At 45.5% G+C, this 19,482-nt stretch overlaps 1 protein-coding gene and 1 pseudogene across 3 annotated transcripts in view; one reads left to right on the top strand and one right to left on the bottom strand.

The window, feature by feature from the left end:
* LOC147463682 (uncharacterized) overlaps positions 1 to 11,119 on the bottom strand; it is a 66,553-nt gene extending 55,434 nt beyond the window's left edge. The window contains exons 1-2 of one of the 3 annotated variants that reach the window (XM_086529419.1): positions 10,935 to 11,119; positions 10,785 to 10,835 (exon numbers count right to left, since the gene is read on the bottom strand). In XM_086529419.1, coding sequence (XP_086385545.1) covers positions 10,785 to 10,835; positions 10,935 to 11,100 — 217 coding nt within the window. In that variant the 5' untranslated portion in view covers positions 11,101 to 11,119. The other 2 variants (XR_015190266.1, XR_015190267.1) reach the window with 2 other exon arrangements.
* A 7,481-nt stretch (positions 11,120 to 18,600) lies between these two features.
* Positions 18,601 to 19,120, top strand: LOC147463681 (uncharacterized; annotated as a pseudogene).
* The last annotated feature ends 362 nt before the right edge of the window (positions 19,121 to 19,482 follow it).

The raw sequence follows: 19,482 nt of genomic DNA, 5'->3' as shown, positions 1-19,482 counted from the left end.
CTATTGGTCGAACTCCGTATGAGGCAGCTTTTGGCCGTCCGTTCCAGTCACTTTTGACTAGATCGGTCAGTCAAATGCCTGATGTCAATGTTGAGAGTCAGTCATTGGATGAGATTTCAAAGAGTGTGAAGCTTCGGCTAAGCAAGGCTCAAGAATCTTATTCTCGGCAAGCTAACAAGCATCCTGAAGAGGTCTCGATCAAGGAAGGAGATTGGGTGTATCTACGAATCATGAAACAACGTCTTAAGCAAGTTGGAAAGAAATGTCCTAAGTTGTCTTTTCGTATGTATGGTCCATTTCCAGTCATCAAAAAGATTAATGAGGTTTCAATGAAATTCCAGTTGCCTAACTCATGGTCAATGCACAACGTTTTCCATGTTTCTTGGTTGAAAGTGTTTCAGAGAACACCTCCAAAGGACGTTTCGGAAGAAGAAGAACCGGAGATCATCGATGAAGCTGAAGTCATGGAGCCGGAGTAAGTCTTGTTGCATCGGTTTCGCCATGGTTCGAAGAAACAAGTACGACAATATTTTTTGAAGTTCAAAGATCGAGGAACCCATGAAGCGGTGTGGGTAGACGAAGAGTTCTTCAAGGATTATCCAGAGTTGTTGGCAGACTACAAGGAAGCCATGCAGCTCACTACCAGACTACCAGTACCTCACTTTAAAAAGGAGGGGATGTCACGTGACACGTCCAACCCTATGTGTCCGTGGACAAGCTACACCATAACAGGGTTTCAGTCAGTCCAGTCGGTTTAGATTGGAAGTGATCTCGCACTTTTGTGAGTCTATTCGTAGACCGCGCATGCCCAGTCACTTAGTGTAGATGCATATCCTCTGGTTGCACACCGCATAAGCATAAGAATAAGCATTTCCATCAGATTCCATCAAAGTCAGTTTGGGGATTTTTCAAGTGACTTTATCCTATTTTTGACATTTTTCACTTATTTATTAAGTGACTTTTGTTGGGAACTAAGTAGGGCAAATTGGGTACGTTAATATATAAGCAAACCCAAGTTAGCACAACAGGGCAGATGAGCAAGGAGCACAACAGGCTTTTCAAGCAACAGGTACTCCTTCCCTCTCTCAACAAGATCCTCTCCAAGCCATCCTTGGTGAGCCATCCCCATCCAAGACCTAGCGCCATACCATCTCCCCTTTGGCGTTTTCCCCCCCAACAAGCCATCGCCAGCAAAGCCAACCCCAGCGTTTGCTAAACCCAAGCGATACCTGCAAGAGGGCAGCGTTTTCAGCCATAAAACGCAGCCTAAGACCTGCAACAAAACAGCGTTTTCAGCCTTCGACGACAGCCCCAAAAACGCAGCCTGATCGTGCTAAAGCCTCAGCGTTTTTATCATCCATATGAGCCTCGACAAATCAGGGATTTTCAGCCATAAAAACAGCAGCAAACCAATCATTTTCAGCCCCCAAAGTGGTCCAGATTCTCAGCCATTACCCTTTGTGGACAGCAGATAGAAGAGCATCAAATTCAGCCTTAAAGTCATCATCGTCGTCATCGGCATAGTCCCCGTTTGAATCAGTCCATGCATCATCATTGTACACCTTTGTGCAATCAAAATTAGACCACTCTCGCCGACGAGAGTGGGGCCTTCGGAGGAGGGTTTTACAAACTCTCGGGTGTCGTATCTCTCTTCTCTCTTTCTCTCAGTCTCATACACTTGCACGCACAATATCCGCTCACTTTGTTCGTGATCATAGCACTCTCCATAAAGACGGAAGGCTCTCTCCTTCCCTAAGAACTAAAAGAAACCTTGAGCAAATATAGATCACTAATCTTGAGAAAAATACAACATTCATTCCGCTGCACCTTACACAAGTGGGTGACAGAGTTACGGGGGCGTTCTTTGAGACAGTGAGACCTCGGCATGCGCACGTCAGTGTCAGCCAGTTGAGGAGGCTTTGACGGGTCAGTTGCTTCAGAGCCCAGAGGACATGCGTGCAATTGCTACTGACTTTTACCGTGACCTGTTGTCAGCAGAGACTCAGTCGGAGCGTCAGGATGCATGCAGAGAGCAGGTTTGGGCACAGATGCCTTGTCTTGTGACTGAGGAGATGCGCCAGAGGCTTGAGCTGTCTCCACAGCTAGAGAAGCTCCACGTGGCCCTTTGAGCACTTCCCCGTGGTAGCTCTCCAGGTGAGGATGGTTTGAGTACTGGGACTTGCTTGGCTCAGACCTCTGCAACGCTTTTCAGTACATCTTACACACAGGAGAGATGCCTGACAGCATGAGTGAGGGCTTGATTTACCTCATTCCCAAGAAGGGTGGTTCCTTGGATGGGATTCGGCAGTGGCAGCACATCACCATCCTTAACTCAGCCTACAAAATTCTTGCCAAGTTTTGAGTTTGAGGATTCAGCCACCTCTAGAGAGCATTTGTCACGTGACACATCCCAACCCTATGTGTCCGTGGACAAGCTACACCACAGCAGGGTTCAGTTAGTCCGATCAAGTTAGATTAGCAGTGATCTGGCACTTTTGTGAGTCTATTCGTAGATTGTGCATGCCCAATCACTTAGCATAGATGCATATCCTCCGGTTGCACACAGCATGATCATCGGAATTCCCATCAGAATCCATTCGCATCAGTTAGGGGAATTTTCCAGTGCATTTAGCCTATTTTCCTATTTATTGGGATTTTCACTTATTATTTTTAAGTGACTTTCCTACAAAAGTACGTAGGGCAATTTTGCTAAGTTAATATATAAGCAAACCAAAGATCACACTAAATGGCAGAAGAGGTAGCAGGAGCTTCCCGCTCAACAGGCAACTTCTCAGCAGTACCCCCCATCGCCAAGCTCTCCCATAGCCTAGCGTTTTTGGATTGGACCTCCCCCGCAGTACCTCCAAGACCCATGGTGTTTCCAGCCTTTGCGTGATCGCCAACACCCTCAGCATCCCTTCGTTGCAGGTTCCCATGATCGCCCTAGAGTGCATTTCAGCCAGCGTTTTTCTTGCCAAAAACGCAAGCCAGCCAACAGCAGATTTCAGCGTTTTGAGGCCCTGCACTTCAGTGTTTTTGTCAAGCAACCACTAACGCTAGGAGACTGCAGCCTCAGCGTTTTTCAGCAGAGAATTCAGCCATTGACACACGCAGGTTTTCAGCCATGCACAGTAGCAGATCAGCCCCGAAAGGTTGCAGATGTACCCCCAAGATTAGCCTCGAAAAACACAGCCAAAACAGTCCATTTTCAGCCTTGAAACAGTCCAAGAAATTCAGCATCTAGAAGATCCCAGATTTCAGCCCAAGTCACCGGCATAGTCCCATTGCATCAGTCCATTGCATTTGCATTGTATGCATTTGTGCAATCAAAGAATAGACCACTCTCGCCAACGAGAGTGGGGCCTTCGGAGGAGGGTTTTACAACCCCTCGGTGTCGTATCTCTTCTCTCTCCTTCTCTCAGTCTCATTCACTTGCACACACAATCCACTCACCTTGTTCGTGACCACAGCACTCTACAAGACGGAAAGCTCTCTCTTTCCCTAAGAACTAAAAGGAACCTTGAGCAATAAAGATCACTAATTCTGAGAAAATACAACATTCATTCCGCTACACCTAACATTGGTATCAGAGCTTTGGAAGTGTTCTGCATTACTCAAGGAAAGAACCACAAGAAATTTTTTGCTTCTTGTGATCGCACGAACCCAAGTTTACTTGGGCGTGGCGATTCCAAATCGTGTTTTGTTGAAGAGTGACAGGAATCCCAAGAAAGAAGGGCTTGTCCAACCTCCCCTTGTGTCTCTTTTCACTCATTGAGAGCGGACCGTGCACTTAGCGGCTGGCCAATCGACGTGAGGTGGGAAAAAGCAACCTTGGTGTGAGCGCAAGGCCGCCAAGGGGTGCGCCCGCAGAAAGGAGTAGAACTCGGGTGAAGAGAAGATCCTTCTCCAACGCGATTTGCAAGCGAAAGAAAACCTCAAGAACCCCAGGAACCCAAGACCCTCAAGAACCTCAAGACCCCTAGATTCTCACGAATCAAGGACCGCAAGGACCCAAGTTCCTCGTGAACTTAAGAACCGAAGAACCCACAAGAACCCACAATTGCAGAATGGTCATCACTCGAAGCGGAATGGATACTTCACTTGGAGGTGATGAGCATGAGAGAGGCGAAGAAGAATTTTCCCCACCAGGAGGTTTTTCCGACCCTTCCCCATCTACGACAAAGATTGCACGAACTCCTATGGAGGAGTTAGACCAAGAAAGAGAAGCAGAAAGAAAGGCTTACAAAGAAGGAATGGCAGCCATAACGCGTGAGAGCGAGCAAGGACGCTTGGAAGCCAAAGCAAGAGAAGCAGAATTTGATCGAGAGAACAAAGAAATGCAAGCCAAGTTTGATCGCGAGAACAAAGCAATAAGGCAAGAGATGTTGCTACTCTTTTCTCGAATGCAGGCACAGATACAACAAGACCGAGAAAAGGAGACTCTCTCAGTCTCTTCTTCTCCCAAGCATGACACACAGGATTTACATGATTGTGTGAAGCATGATGATGATTTGATTGACCTTACTTGCATGATGAATTGATTGATATTGCTAAGCATGACGAATTGAATGATAATGATTTGCATGATGATTTGGATGAAAAAGACAAGCATGATGAGTTGCATGAAGATGATGTGATTGTTCACAAGGATGATGTGTTAGTGGATGCTTTTTCTAGCGAAGCTAACCTCGTTGTAGATTCGATCAATCACCAAGAATCGATCTTGGCTTTCGAGTCGAAGTCCAAAGAACCCCCACAGGACGATTCGATCATTCATGACGAACCGATCTTGGCTCTAGAGCCTTGGTCCAAAGAACCCTCACAGGAAGTATTATGTGTTCGCATGATTGTTACGCACGCATGGTTTGAGTGTTTCATTCGTGAATGTTTCCTGTATTTTAATCAGCATCGTTATGTGATCCCTTTTCCTAGGCATGACATATTGTATGTTGAGCACATTTCTCTCATGGATGAGCAAGAATGTATGCGGATTGTTCATGAAAAGTTGAAAAGTTTGTATGTGAAGAAGTCACATTCCATGTCTCTTCCTTGGCATGACACAGTTTCCGAAAGAGCACATGATTGTATGAGCACCAAGCATGGGCATTCCCATGGTGATTTGCCACAGTTGATTGATTTCGATCAAACAGAAAAGATTCGACCACATTGTTTGCATGTGTTTGATGAACGGGTTGTCACTCCGTCTCTATGTTCATCTACATTGCATGCACAGTCTTTAGCGAAGACAATATTTTTTTCCTTCACTTTACATGGAATGGGTATGTTCATGGTTTTGTGTTGGAGATGCTTTCAGCAATTTTCAGCCATGAAGATTCTTGAAGACGAAAGAAGCAGAACTTTAGACGAAGTCGAAGCAAGAAAGGAGATTCAGAAGACTTTGTGTCGCTTTCGGCGCGGCCCAAAGAAGCAAGTGTTGCAGACCTTTATGAAGTTCAAGTACCGCACGACCCACACATCAGAGTGGGCCGGCGAAGAGTCCCTTCCAAGATTCCGGATGCTGTTGGCGATCTCCCTCGACGCCATACAGTTCGGTACCAGTACCTCACTTTGAAAAGGAGGGGATGTCACGTGACACATCTCAACCCTATGTGTCCGTGGACAAGCTACACCACAGCAGGGTTCAGTTAGTCCGATCAAGTTAGATTAGCAGTGATCTGGCACTTTTGTGAGTCTATTCGTAGACCGTGCATGCCCAGTCACTTAGCATAGATGCATATCCTCCGGTTGCACACAACATGATCATCGGAATTCCCATCAGAATCCATTCACATCAGTTAGGGGAATTTTCCAGTGCATTTAGCCTATTTTCCTATTTATTGGGATTTTCACTTATTATTTTTAAGTGACTTTCCTACAAAAGTAGGTAGGGCAATTTTGCTAAGTTAATATATAAGCAAACCAAAGATCACACTAAATGGCAGAAGAGGCAGCAGGAGCTTCCGGCTCAACAGGCAACTTCTCAGCAGTACCCCCCCTCAGGACCCCCCATCGCCAAGCTCTCCCATAGCCTAGCGTTTTTGGATTGAACCTCCCCTGCAGTACCTCCAAGACCCATGGTGTTTCCAGCCTTTGCGTGATCGCCAACACCCTCAGCATCCCTTCGTTGCAGGTTCCCATGATCGCCCTAGAGTGCATTTCAGCCAGCGTTTTTCTTGCCAAAAACGCAAGCCAGCCAACAGCAGATTTCAGCGTTTTGAGGCCCTGCACTTCAGTGTTTTTGTCAAGCAACCACTAACGCTAGGAGACTGCAGCCTCAGCGTTTTTCAGCAGAGAATTCAGCCATCGCTACACGCAGGTTTTCAGCCATGCACAGTAGCAGATCAGCCCTGAAAGGTTGCAGATGTACCCCCAAGATTAGCCTCGAAAAACGCAGCCAAAACAGTCCACTTTCAGCCTTGAAACAGTCCAAGAAATTCAGCATCTAGAAGATCCCAGATTTCAGCCCAAGTCACCGTCGTCGTCACCGGCATAGTCCCATTGCATCAGTCCATTGCATTTGCATTGTATGCATTTGTGCAATCAAAGAATAGACCACTCTCGCCGACGAGAGTGGGGCCTATGGAGGAGGGTTTTACAACCCCTCGGTGTCGTATCTCTTCTCTCTCCTTCTCTCAGTCTCATTCACTTGCACGCACAATCCACTCACCTTGTTCGTGACCACAGCACTCTACAAGACGGAAAGCTCTCTCTTTCCCTAAGAACTAAAAGGAACCTTGAGCAATACATATCACTAATTCTGAGAAAATACAACATTCATTCCGCTGCACCTAACAGCATTATACATGGGACCTAGACAGGTTTTGTCAAGGAGCGCAGTATCCTTGACAACATCTTTACTTTTTAAGAGGCTTCTGCCCTCACGTGCCTCCGTGGTGAGGGTCTGGTGATACGTCTTCTCGATTTTGAGAAGGTCTACAATAGAGTTGGCTGGGACTTTTTGGAGGGCACTCTTCGCAGGATGGGCTTCTCAGATGCCTGGATTAGAGGTGTGTCAGCTCTTTACAGACGTGCACACAGTCAAGTGCTTTTGGCAAGAGGTAGGGGAGATAAGTTCATGCTCACACGTTCAGTCAGAAAGGGCTGCCCTCTTGCCCCCCTCCTCTTTCTGTTCTATACAGAGGCGATGAGCAGATTTTTGGTTTCACAGCACGTTGGTTTACGTGGCTTAGCGCTTCCTATTCGGGGTGATGACCTATTGGATGCTGAGTTTGCAGACGACTCAGCTTTGTACTTGGAGGGCCATGAGACCAACCTACACAGGTGTGAGCACGCTCTTGAGACCTTTGTTGTGCATAAGGCGCACTGATCAACTAGAGGAAGACAGTGGCTTCTCGGTTGGCAGTGCTTCTACGCCTGATTGGTGAAGAAAGGCCCAGGGTGCCAGAGTCGAAGGAACGCCTCTTTAGGCTCCCGCATGCGGTCGGAGCTGCCCTGGAGTCTCTCGAAGTGTCCCTTGAGAGTATGGATCAGCTCTAGCCAAAAATCTCTATCTGTCTCTGCTGGTGGTACAAGGCGAGCCTCAAAGATGCTAAAGCAGCGGGCCCGCCAGATGAACCAGAGTGTCAGGCCACAGACGAGCTCCCAACACTCCTCTCTCTCACTGCACCACTCCCGTGGAGTAAGCTTTGCAGCAGGTTGGAGTGTAGGTCGACCTCCCTGTATCACTATCATCTTGCTGGTGGAGGATACCTCAAATTGTACTGCTGGGCCTGTGAGAGTGGACCAAGCAGCTGCCCCCCAAGTGTACTGCCGTGCTGTGGAAAGAGATGGCATCAGCCGAAGGACACGAAGCCAAACCTGCTGTGCCATAGGGCAGTCCCAAAGACAGTGACGCTGACTCTCCAAAGGATGGTCACAAGCTGCACATGCTACCGAGAGGCCACTATGTACAAGCCTGCTCCCCACTGCTATAGCTCTATGTGCAACCAGCCACCACTGGAACAAAGTGACTCGCCGCGGCTGTCTGGCGTCCCATAACCTCGCCCAAAAAGCTGACAAGAACTTAGCTGTGAGACCTTCCTCCTGTCAATGAGGTGTTGCAGTAGGACGAGCCTCTCTCCGTGCTGCCAGTATGTGACGTCCCAGTCGAACAGTGTACTGAAAGAAAGGGACACTTGGATGGTCCGCAGCTCCTCCCAGGATCTAAGAAGGCTCACAGAAAAACGGTCCTCTAGTCTCCTACTCATGCCAACTCTGCGCATTTTTGTGAAAATCCATCTGGTGGAAGGTCTCCAAGGGCCTCCAGCCTGAGGCACTCTAGCTCTAAGCCGCTGAAGCAAAAGCTCCTTTCAGGGCTCCTCCCCTGGAAGCAGTCCTCTAACAACAAACTTTCCAAGAAGGGCTCTGCTCTGCTGTGCTGGGTCTATGATCCTCAACCCCCCCTGAGAACAAGGTAGAGTGCTGACCTGCCAGGCCACTTTGGTCTATGATCCTCAACCCCCCCCTAAGAACAAGGTAGAGTGGTGACCTGCCAGTCCACTTTGGCCCGGACTATCTGAGTATCGTGCCTTGGCCAAAGGAAATTCCTGATCAGCCTCCTACCTGGCTGATGCAAGAGCTCGAAAAGATCCAACAAGATATAATGTACCACATAGTAGCCAACAACACTTGGTTGGACACTACAACTCTGCGTGCCAAAGAAAGTCGTGCTGAGCTCCAATGTGACAGCTTCCTCGTGATGGACAGGAGAAGGGGAGCAATCTGCTGCTCAAGAGACAAGTCCAAGCCAGCCCGACAGCCCAAGTAATGAATTACAGTCCCTGGGGGGATCCATCTGAAACCCTCACCTGGCAGCCAGGGTGTGCTCAAATGGCGCTACCGTCCACCTATGTGGCTTTTCCCTCCTCCCATCTCTGATTTAGCCTCGTTGTACATATGTTGTTTGTTCATTGGGAGAGTCTCCCCTTATGATTGTTGTAGCCCTCTCTAGTAGAGGTGGTTGTAGCCCTATGGGCAATTTCATTAACTAATAGAAGGATCTCTTTCTCAGAAAAAAAAAGTATGTGGAAGGAGATGTTGAAATCGAGGAATACCAATAAGTCAAGGAAGAGGAATCGACCCAAGAAGACGCAGCAAGTGATGAGGGTGAGCCAATAGGGGATCCCGAACCATCTGTTGATGCAATCGATGCTCCCCAAAAGCTCAACAAGTCACCGCTTTCAATAATTGATGCCAAAAGTTGATGCCGCTGCTACAATGTCACCAACCCGCGATCTGTGGCACGAATCTCGCCAAAAATCACAGCACATTTCATAGGCTACTTTTCTCAAATGTGGGTCCAATGATGGGGCTTAGCTCTTTCCCTCTCTCTTTTGATCCTGCTGGCACTGGAGGGAGACGAGTGAGAGAGGAGAAGAGGAGAGAAAAAACACAAGAAAGAGAAGATGGAGAGAGAGAGAGAGAGAGAGAGAGAGAGAGGACAAGCCTTGCAAGCAATCTCTACAACATGAGATCGACAGGTGGCTCTACACAATTTGTCAAAATGCGCCCCCCCCCCCGGTCCCTCAAACATGGCTAGGACGAGAGATCTACCTCACACCAGCCACACGCACAGCCACAAAACAGCCCTCTCTTCTCCCTTGAGAGAAACTAGGGGGCCTACACAACGACAAGGGATATGTATTATGAACTCTAAGAAGAACTACCTCACATAAGGACGGGCACAGCCACAAAAAAGCCCATGTGATAAAGAAAGGGAGAGTGGGAGGCAGCACCATGCAACCATGGCAATTTCTTGTAAGTCTCGATGTGTCTGACACAAGCCTAAGATCCTCCACCCACTCATATCAGCCTCTTTAGAGGAGGGTCGACTCAAAAGGTGCAGAAAGAAGTGAACGGAGGCATCAATATCCAAAACCTCGGGAGCCCCTCTACTATTTTGGTCCCAAAAATGCATCCTCCCTTTTTGTGTCTCTGCCTACTACAACCTGCCCCCAACAGAGTCATAAAGCATACAGGGATTGTACATTCTCCTCCATCAAAGCTTTATTCACCTCCATATGCTCTCTTATCTCAACATCTTTGTAATTCTAGCAATGGCAAAAGAGATCCTTGGATTTCTGCAAACCAATCATATGAAGTGATCTATTTCCCGCATGTCCAAGCTAAGTTTGGTGATTCAAAGTCCTTCCAAGGGGACTGAACCTCAGTGTTACAGATTGAGACCCTCATGATGTTGTCTCATGTTGTTATGTTTCATGCTTTTTTTAATGTTCTGATGACTATCAGTATTAACTTTGATTAATCAGTAATCTTCTGCGCAAAGACTAACTAAATTTTAGAATAAGCAGCTGTAGATTTGTCCTAGACAGTTAAAGACTTCATAGATACCTCTAAATCAAATTCTCCCTTTGCCGAAGCTCTCGATCAACATGAGATATCTCATGTTCATACTTTCACAAGCAAAGGTAGCCGTAGTGATTAGCACTCAGAAAGTGATGGGACTCTAGAAACATAACTATATTCACATCCAAATGATACAACCTTCACAGCAATCATATGACCCAGGTCCAATGTAATTACGTCCTTGCTTCCTACCCAATCCCCTTCTTAATGGTTGCATACAGAATCTAGACAAAGAAATTCTGACCTTACAACTAGAACTGTGGTTTATGCTTCCAGAAGAATTAGCACAGAGTTCGTGTGTGTGTGTGTGTGTGTGTGTGTGTGTGTGTGTGTGTGTGTGTGTGTGTGTGTGTGTGTGTGTGTGTGTGTGTAACATAACGATGTAATGCTGCCATCCCACCCAATAAAAAATAGGTTACCTGGTATTAAGGGAAGTTTCGGTTGGAAATAATGGCCATTGCAAATGACAACTGCATCAAAGATATCTGTCATAGCCATGCGACCTGCCTCTGCTTCTGAGGTAACAGACCATTGAAAAAGCCATGGCTGTCCTGCTCAAAAACCACAACCTGGTGTGAGCTCGCGCGTGGCTGTGAGGCCCCCTGCGCCTGCTCCTATCACTGCTACCGACAGCTTCCTTCTCTGCGGCAATGTTGAGGAAATCTTTTGCTCTTGTGAAACTGCGCCCACAGCTACAGCACCGGAAGGCGCCATCCTAAACAACGCCGTCCGCATCGAGCTGACTTGTAGTTCTCTACCCCAAAAACGAATATAATTTTTTTCCCCAATAAAAAGACGCATGAAAAAGTGGTGATATCTAAAGAAGGGTACGTGGGGGTGCCGTGGGTGGCCCTCATGACTAATTGACACCGCTTCTGTAAGGTGGGATCTACGGTCCCTATTAATTGAGGGTGGCGGGATCCGTTTTGCACCGTCCGATGGCGGTTTAATCTCCAAGTGATCACCATGTGATCACAATTAAAGTGAACACCAAGTAAATTTGATGTGAACATCAAGTGACCGCCAAGTGATCCCCATGTGAATCCCAATTGACATGTGATCACCTTGTGACCCCACCCATCACCAAATGATTACAGTGTGACCCTGACTATCCCAAAGTGATTGCAGTGTGACCCCATCCATCCCAAAGTGATCTCAGAGTGAACACCATGTGATCTCCACCCCGTCATTTTTGCTATATGATTCTATGTACACACCTCCATTTCAAGTGGCGCGCGATAGCTTAATGGGAGAGTTGTGGCCTCCGGTTGTGTAGGTGGTGGGTTCGAGTCGCAGGGACTCAACCGGCCGGAATCCTTTTATTCTTGAGAATAAATGGACGGTCCACATCGTTCGAAGATGCTGGACCGTAGATCCCACCTGACAAGGTGGTGTCAAATAGTCCCGTGGGTGGCCTGGGCAATGAAAAGTCCCGTCACTATTTGAGTGCTAAACTAAAGAAGTGTATATTATCTCAAGAAACGCCAACATAGGACTTTTCATTGCACACTTTATGTTGCCCTCGTCATCCATAGGTGCTAACAGAAGATCTTGATGTGCTATCAGAAAATCCATTGATGTACTCAAATGCTTGATGCTAAAGATTAAGCTCCTCTGCTCATCTCTTGCCTAATGTCATGGTGCCAATGCTACTAGATTGAACCACATGCCCAACCACTAGATATGTACTCAAATGCTTGATGCTAAAGATTAAGCTTCTCTGCTCATCTCTTGCCTAATGTCATGGTGCAAATGCTACTAGATTGAACCACATGCCCAACCACTATATCCCTACATATCTTTGCATTGGGGGGGAAAAAAGTATCATGTACGGTAACACTTGCCTTTAGAGTGTGCATCCTATATTTACTTGGTGAGCCAAAGGTCATTTTTTGGATCTTTGAGCCACAAGTGGCCACTTGGTGTGATCGAAGCCATTGCCCACAACTCTACTCACATGGCCAAGAGCCTCACAACAGAGCGTTGCTTTTTATTATTATTACTTGTGCTTGTGTCATTTTGAAGGTTTGCACAAAGCTGGCCACCACGATTGAGGACTAACAATGAGGCAATTGCCTGCTTGTTTTCTGTCGCAAGAAATCAAAGGTCTACAAGCATTCATCACCCGCATGGTTGCCTCTATCCATACGTGTCAGGAACTCTACAAGCATGGCAAACAAGGTTTTTACAATTGCTCACAAGAGTGGCACTAGTAGTTATGTCTCATCGGTGCCTCAAAGCTTGGGCCACCAATTTAGCTTTGCAGAATTTTGGAAGCTACAAACAATTTTGATGAAGCTAAGGTACTTGGAGTCGGAGGGTTTGGCAAGGCTTACAAAGGCATGATGGGAACTAAAGTTGCAATAAAGAGGGGGGATCGAAGATCATAGCAAGGGATAACTGAATTTCTAACAGAAATCGACATGTTGTTGAAGCTCCGCCATAGGCATCTTGTTCCCGATGCAATGACCTACACATGCAGCTTGAAGGCATCTGGCATCATGCAAGATGTTAGTATGGGCAAAAGAGTTCACGATCATATTGTAAGTCAGGGGTTGTTGACAAAAAACATCATTCAGCTGATGCGAAGATAGGGCCTTGAGCTCTCGATGCAATGACCTACACATGCAGCTTGAAGGCATATGACATCGTGCAAGATGTTGGCATGGGAAAAAGAGTTCACGATGATATTAGTAGTCAGATGTTGTTGACAAAAAACGTCGTGCTTGGCACTATCTTGGTTGACATGTATGCCAAATGTGGTGTACTTCATAAAGCACAAAAAGTGCTTGACGAGCTTCCATGTCATCTCTTGGAATGCTCTGATCGTGGGATAGTAGGGCCAAGAAGCTTTGGGTTGTTTTCAAAAGATGCAAAGAGAGGGCAACTCTCCAAATGCAATCACCTACGCTTTTATCTTGACGGCATGTGGCATTGGGCTCCCGATGCAATGACCTACATGTGCAGCTTGAAGGCATCTGACATCATGCAAGATGTTGGTAGTTCACGGTGATAATGTTAGTCATGGGCTATAGACAAAAAATGTCGTCCTTGGCATTGCCTTGGTTGACATGTATGCCAAATGTGGTGTACTTCATAAAGCACAAAAAGTGCTTGACAAGCTTCCATGTCGTCTCTTGGAATACTACAATTGAGAAATATGCCCAACAACGGCAGGGCAAGGAAGCTCTGGGCTGTTTTCAGCAGATGCAAAGAGAGGGAAGATCTCCGAATGCAATCACCTATGCTTGTATCTTGAAGGCATGTGGCCTTATGCAAGATGTTGATATGGGCAAAAGAATTCGCAATGATATTGTTAGTCAAGGACTGTTGGAAAAAAACTATGTACTTGGCATACCTTGGCATGTATGCCAAATGTGGTGCACTTGAGAAAGCACAAAAAGTGCTTGAGAAGCTTATTGTTTGGAGCGGCGTCTCTTGGAATCCATTGATTGCGGGATACGCACAATAGGAGCACGGTTAGAAAGCTCTAGGCTATGAATCACCTCTGTATGCATCTTGAAGGCATGTGGCTCTACCCAAGATGTTGATATGGGCTTAAATACTTACTCTAATATTGTTAGCCAAGGGCTATTGCAAAAAATTTCGTGCTTGGCAATGCCTTGGTCCACACACATCCTTTTTCTCTCACAACACTGCAAAGGAAACAAAAATACATGCTTTGATCGACATGTATGCCAAATGTGGTGTACGTCATAAAGCAAAAAAAGCGCTTGAGGAGCTTCCTGTCCGAAATTTCATCTCTTGGAATGCAATGATCACGAGATATACCTAACAGAGGCAGGGCCAAGAAGCTCTAGGCTGTTTTTAGCCTAGTGCAAAGAGAGGCCGAATCTCCAAATGCAATCGCCTATGCTTGTATCTTGAAGGCAAGTGGCATTATGCAAGATGTTGATATGGGCAAAAGAATTCACGAAGATATTGTTAGCCAGGAGCTGTTGAAAACAAATGACCGGAGCTGCCTTAATTAACATGTATGTTAAATGTGGTGTACTTCATTAAGCACTCTTTGTCAAAAGAGCATGTATGTCGTTTGATTCATGGTGCACTCAGTGGTGGTAACCTTGTCCAAGAAACTCAGTTGGGTCTTTCTTGAGTGACCTCACTTAAAGACTGTGCTATGAACAAGGATTTGTACCAAGGCAGCAGGATACATGTTGACATTCGTGATAGGGGGTTACTTGAAAAGGACACATACTTAGCCAACACATTAGTCGGTATGTATGTCAAGTGTGGTGTACTTGTTCGAGCACACCAAGTCTTGGACAAGCTTCCCATTAGGAATGTTGTCTCTTGGAGTGCATAGACTGTGGGATATGTCCAATAGGGGTAGGGCGCTTGGAATCTCTATACTATTTTCAATAGATGCAATAGGGGTAGGGCGCTTGGAATCTCTAGACTATTTTCAATAGATGCAAAGATAGGGCCTCGAGCTCTAGATGCAATGACCTACATGTGGAGCTTGAAGGCATCTGTCGACATGAAAGATGTTGGCATGGGCAAAAGAGTTCGCGATGATATTGTTAGTCGGGGGGCTGATGACAAAAAAACACCATGCTTGGCACTGCCTTGGTTGACATGTGTGTCAAATATGGTGTACTTCATAAAGCACAAAAAGTGCTTGGCAAGCTTCCTCTACAAAATGTTGTCTCATGGAATGCTCTGGTCGTGAGATGTGCCCAATAGTGGTGGTAGGGCCAAGAAGCTTTGGATTGTTTTCAGCAGATGTAAAGAGAGGGAAGCTCTCCAAATGCATTCACCTACGCTTGTATCTTGAAGGCATGTGGATCTACCCAAGATGTTGATATGGGATTAAATATTTGCTCTGATATTGTTAGCCAAGGGCTATTGCAAAAATTGTTGTGCTTGGCAATGACTTGGTCCACACACATTTGTTTCCTCTCGCAACACTGTGAGACAAGCAACAGTAAAGGTACACAAGCAAAAAACGAGAGCAAGAGAATGAGTATTTCTTTTGTGACCTCACTTAAAGATTGTGCTAAGTAGAAGGTTTTGTACCGGGGTAGTAGGATTCATGATGATATTTTGATAGTGGGTTACTTCAAAAGAATGCATACTTGGGGAAAATCTTGGTCAATATGTTTGTCAAGTGCGGTGTACCTATCAGTGTGCAACAAGTCTTTGACGAGCTTATTGCATGGGATGCCATCTTGTGGAATGCACTGATTGTAGAATATGCCCAACAGAGACACAATCACCTATGCATGCATCCTGAATGCATGTGGCTCTACCCAAGATGTTGATATGGGCTTAAATATTCTCTCTGATATTGTTAGCCAAGGGCTGTGGCAAAAACTTTTGTGCTTGGCAATGCCTTGGTCCACACACATCCGTTTTCTCTCCCAACACCACCAACCAAGCAACAATAAAGGCTACACAAGAAAAAATGGAGAGCAAGAGAATGAGTCTTTCTTTTGTGGTGTACTTCATCAAGCACAAAAAGTGCTTGACAAACTTCCATGTTGTCTCTTGGAATACTCTGATCGTGGGATGTGCCCAACAGGTGTAGGGCAAGAAGCTCTGGGTTGTTTTCAGCAAATGCAAAGAGAGGGCAGCTCTCCAAATACAATCACCTACGCTTGTATCTTGAAGGCATGTGGCATTATGCAAGATGTTGATATTGAAAAAAGAATTCACGATGATATTGTTAGTTAGGGACCATTGGAAAAAAACTACATACTTGGCACTGCCTTGGCATGTATGCCAAATGTGGTTCACTTGAGAAAGTACAAAAAGTGCTCGAGGAGCAAACTGTTCAGATTGAAGTCTCTTGGAACTCATTGATTGCAGGATATCCCCAACTGAGACAGGGCTAGGAAGCTATGGGCTGTTTTAAATAGATGCATAGCAAGGGCCTACCTTGAGACGCAATCAGCTACGCGTGCATCTTAAAGCCATGTGCATTGTGGTTCCATGCAAGATGTTGATATGGACACAAAAATTCACGATGATATTTTTAGTCTGAGGCTACTGAAAAGAGATGTCTTGCTCGGCACTGCCTTGGTCAATGTGTATGCCAAATGTGGTGCACTTGAGAAGCACAAATAGTGCTTGAGGATATTTTTTATCGAAACAGTGTCTCTTGGAATGCACTGCTATTGAAAAAACTTTCACAATTTACAATTCCTTGGTCAATATGTATGCCAAATGCTGTACACTTCAAAAAGCACAAAAAGTGCTTGAGGAGCTTTTTATCCGGGATGCCGTCTTTTGGAGTGCATTGATTGAAAAATGTGGTGCACTTGAGAGAGAGAGAGAGAGAGAGAGAGAGAGAGAGAGAGAGAGAGAGAGAGAGAGAGAGAGAGAGAGAGAGCTACTCGTAGCGCCTACTTGATTACCGAGGTAGAAGAGAGAGAGCGTCTGGCTACTCCTATGCTCTAATTAAAGTGCAGCTCTTTGTAACCTTCAAGGCCTGCCCTAAAGAGTGTGAGTTTGTGTATGTTTGTGTGTGATCCTACCAACAGACAATACAACAGATTCAACCTACCCTGAGAGCAAGAACATCAAAAGTAGTGCAGGTAATGGCAAGCATGATAGCAAAAGTGAATGCGACAGTCGACATGTTGGTATAAGTTGTAGATGGGATGAAGATGGAAAAACACATACCAATGGCAAGGTGGTAGAACAAGAAAGGGAAGGTTTTGGAGCTGGCCCATTTAAGGTTGTGCTTCGATGCATACAATCAATACCAACGGTAGACTTATATTTTGTATTTTGATTTTCCCTATGTAATCTTGAAAGTAATTAAAATAAAAATTTCATCATAAATGTATTTCTCTCTGATGTTTTCTACAAAGGATTCTTGCTTCTAAATCTTCTATACGAGGACATGCTCAACTCTGCTACCTAGTTCTTGGCCGTGTCACCAAGAGGTGGTCAGGATTGAGCCAAGCGGCATCGAATAAAAAAGTTAATCCAATGGTGCAAAATAGCAACCTTAGAGTAGGGGAACCGACAGAGCTTTTGGACGGAGCCTTTTTTAGAAAATAGACCTTTTGGAAAAGCTTTGTCTTTGTTCATTGTGCTAGATTCCTTAATATTCTGCAAAAAACTCCCTCCTTCATTTGCTGGCTCATGACACAGGCCAACTCTCTATAAGTGTGCCGCCACATTACAAGACACCGTTATAGATTGGTGCTTGGGTGGTTAGAGGTTAGCCAAGGAAAATGCATGTTTGCATGTTTCAATTATTAACACTAGCCCTGTAATTGGACACTAAAATGTCTTGAGACACTAAAATGTCCTGCAAACACTTTAAAAGGCGTGATTTTTTTGGAAGGGAGCATTTATCAAGACTGACTGGAAAGCTAGCCTAGGTTGTCTCTCAAGACTTGAAAAAATTTCTCAATTTTTTCAAAAGCGAAAGAACTTCCTAACTAGCTTGTAATTAAAGCATTTTTGGGTGACTTTTTTATGCTTTCATGGCTTTCGCTATGGAGCCTTAAAGGGAGAGGGTTGGCAAAGGGGAGCCATTGGATGGGCTATGCTATCCAAAGGTTCAAATTGAACCCACAAACGAGCCACGAGACACTTACCCAACCCTGGGAAAAAGCATGGCTCCCGTAAGTGAGCCAAAACGGTTCTCTGGTTCAATTTTTCACAGAAAAACATAGCTGGGACATCGCTGCAGAGAAACGCTCACAGAGCACCATGGCGAGAAAAGGGGAAGCCTTGCTCTCGGCTGTGCCTGCGCTAGGGTGTGGGCTGCCCTCCTTGCAATTTTGTGGTGATTTAGAGGGTCGCGAGTCGCTGTATCCGGCCATAGAGTTTGGGCTTGCATAGGCAAAGAGAACCCACCCTATTGATTGGCAAGAAAAGTGTTATGCAGGTAGAATACTGTCATTCAATGCACGCAAACAATTGTTCAAATGTGTCTTTGAAGGCGACTCCACTGTGTACATGCTATCATGGGAGTCCTTGCGAATGCATCTTCTTCTTATTGCTCCTGCAAGGGTGGAAAGTCATCAATGCATTGCAAATGTGGATGATAAGTTTACTTTGGCAGAGTTTTTGGCATCACAAAAGAGGGATGCTCTTAATGTAAAGTTAAATGTATTATCGAATGTGGACATGCTACTTGCTTCTGATGCGGTTGAAATGCCTTTTGAGGATGATTATATGAGCAATGTGATGGATGCTATGGATGATGCATTGAATTCCGATGTTGTGGATATACCTGAGAAATCTTTGCCTATGGATGTTTTAGGTGTGTCTCAAATTGCTTCTATTGCAAGCTTGCCTCTTCTTGGAGTGCCTAGTGCGCCCTCTCTAGTTGCTAAGAGAGGTCAACCTCCTAAGAAGAACATTGTGGGTCGAGGCTGACCAAGGGTAGTACATGCAAAAGAGTCTTTGGTAGTCATGCGGATGCAACTAAGGTGGATGCCTCATCACTTGGTACTAGCTTTCATACCAAAGTATATGTTGGGATTTTCGATGATGAGGGTCTTGTAAGACATTGTGATGTTGGAATTGTGGAGGTAAATGCAAGGAGGCAAAATGCTCATGCTGAGAGTAGTCATGCTCACAAGAAGGGAAAGAATATTCTCAAGAAATGGGGCACTTCACACAAACATGTCGTAATAAAGGGTAGACATGTGGATGTTATGCAAGATGGTGATGATTCTAGAGATGAACATGCATCCATGGGTGAGGAAGAAGAGTGTGAAGATGAGCTTTTGGAGGCAGAAGGCCCTGTCTTGCGGGATTCCGATGATGAGGGTGATTGGTCAAATGTAAGCTTTATAACTTGGAAGAGTGGTGATAAAATGCCTGTGGAGCCTGAAGGAACTTTCAAAAGATTACCACCGTTTATAGATATTATGGGTCCAGACTTGGGGCAGGTTTCAAGAGAGCTTACAGAGATTCAACTTTTTTTGTCTCTATTCCCTCTTGATTTGGTAGACACTATTGTGGTTGAGACAAATAGATATGCCATGGAAAAACGTGAAAAGGTTTTGGAAAAGCATGAGTCAACTCAAAAATGGAATGCATTAGATAGACATTCATTCTTGCGGTTTTTGGGCGTGTCTATTGGAATGGCCTTGCAATTTATGACAAACAAAAATTGTTATTGGA

The sequence above is a fragment of the Adiantum capillus-veneris genome, chromosome 2, assembly GCF_014529385.1.
Source record: "Adiantum capillus-veneris isolate H3 chromosome 2, ASM1452938v2, whole genome shotgun sequence".
In the NCBI taxonomy this organism is placed as follows: Eukaryota; Viridiplantae; Streptophyta; class Polypodiopsida; order Polypodiales; family Pteridaceae; genus Adiantum; species Adiantum capillus-veneris.
The sequence above is the reverse complement of the archived record's forward strand: the minus strand, read 5'-3'. Positions and strand labels throughout refer to the sequence as shown.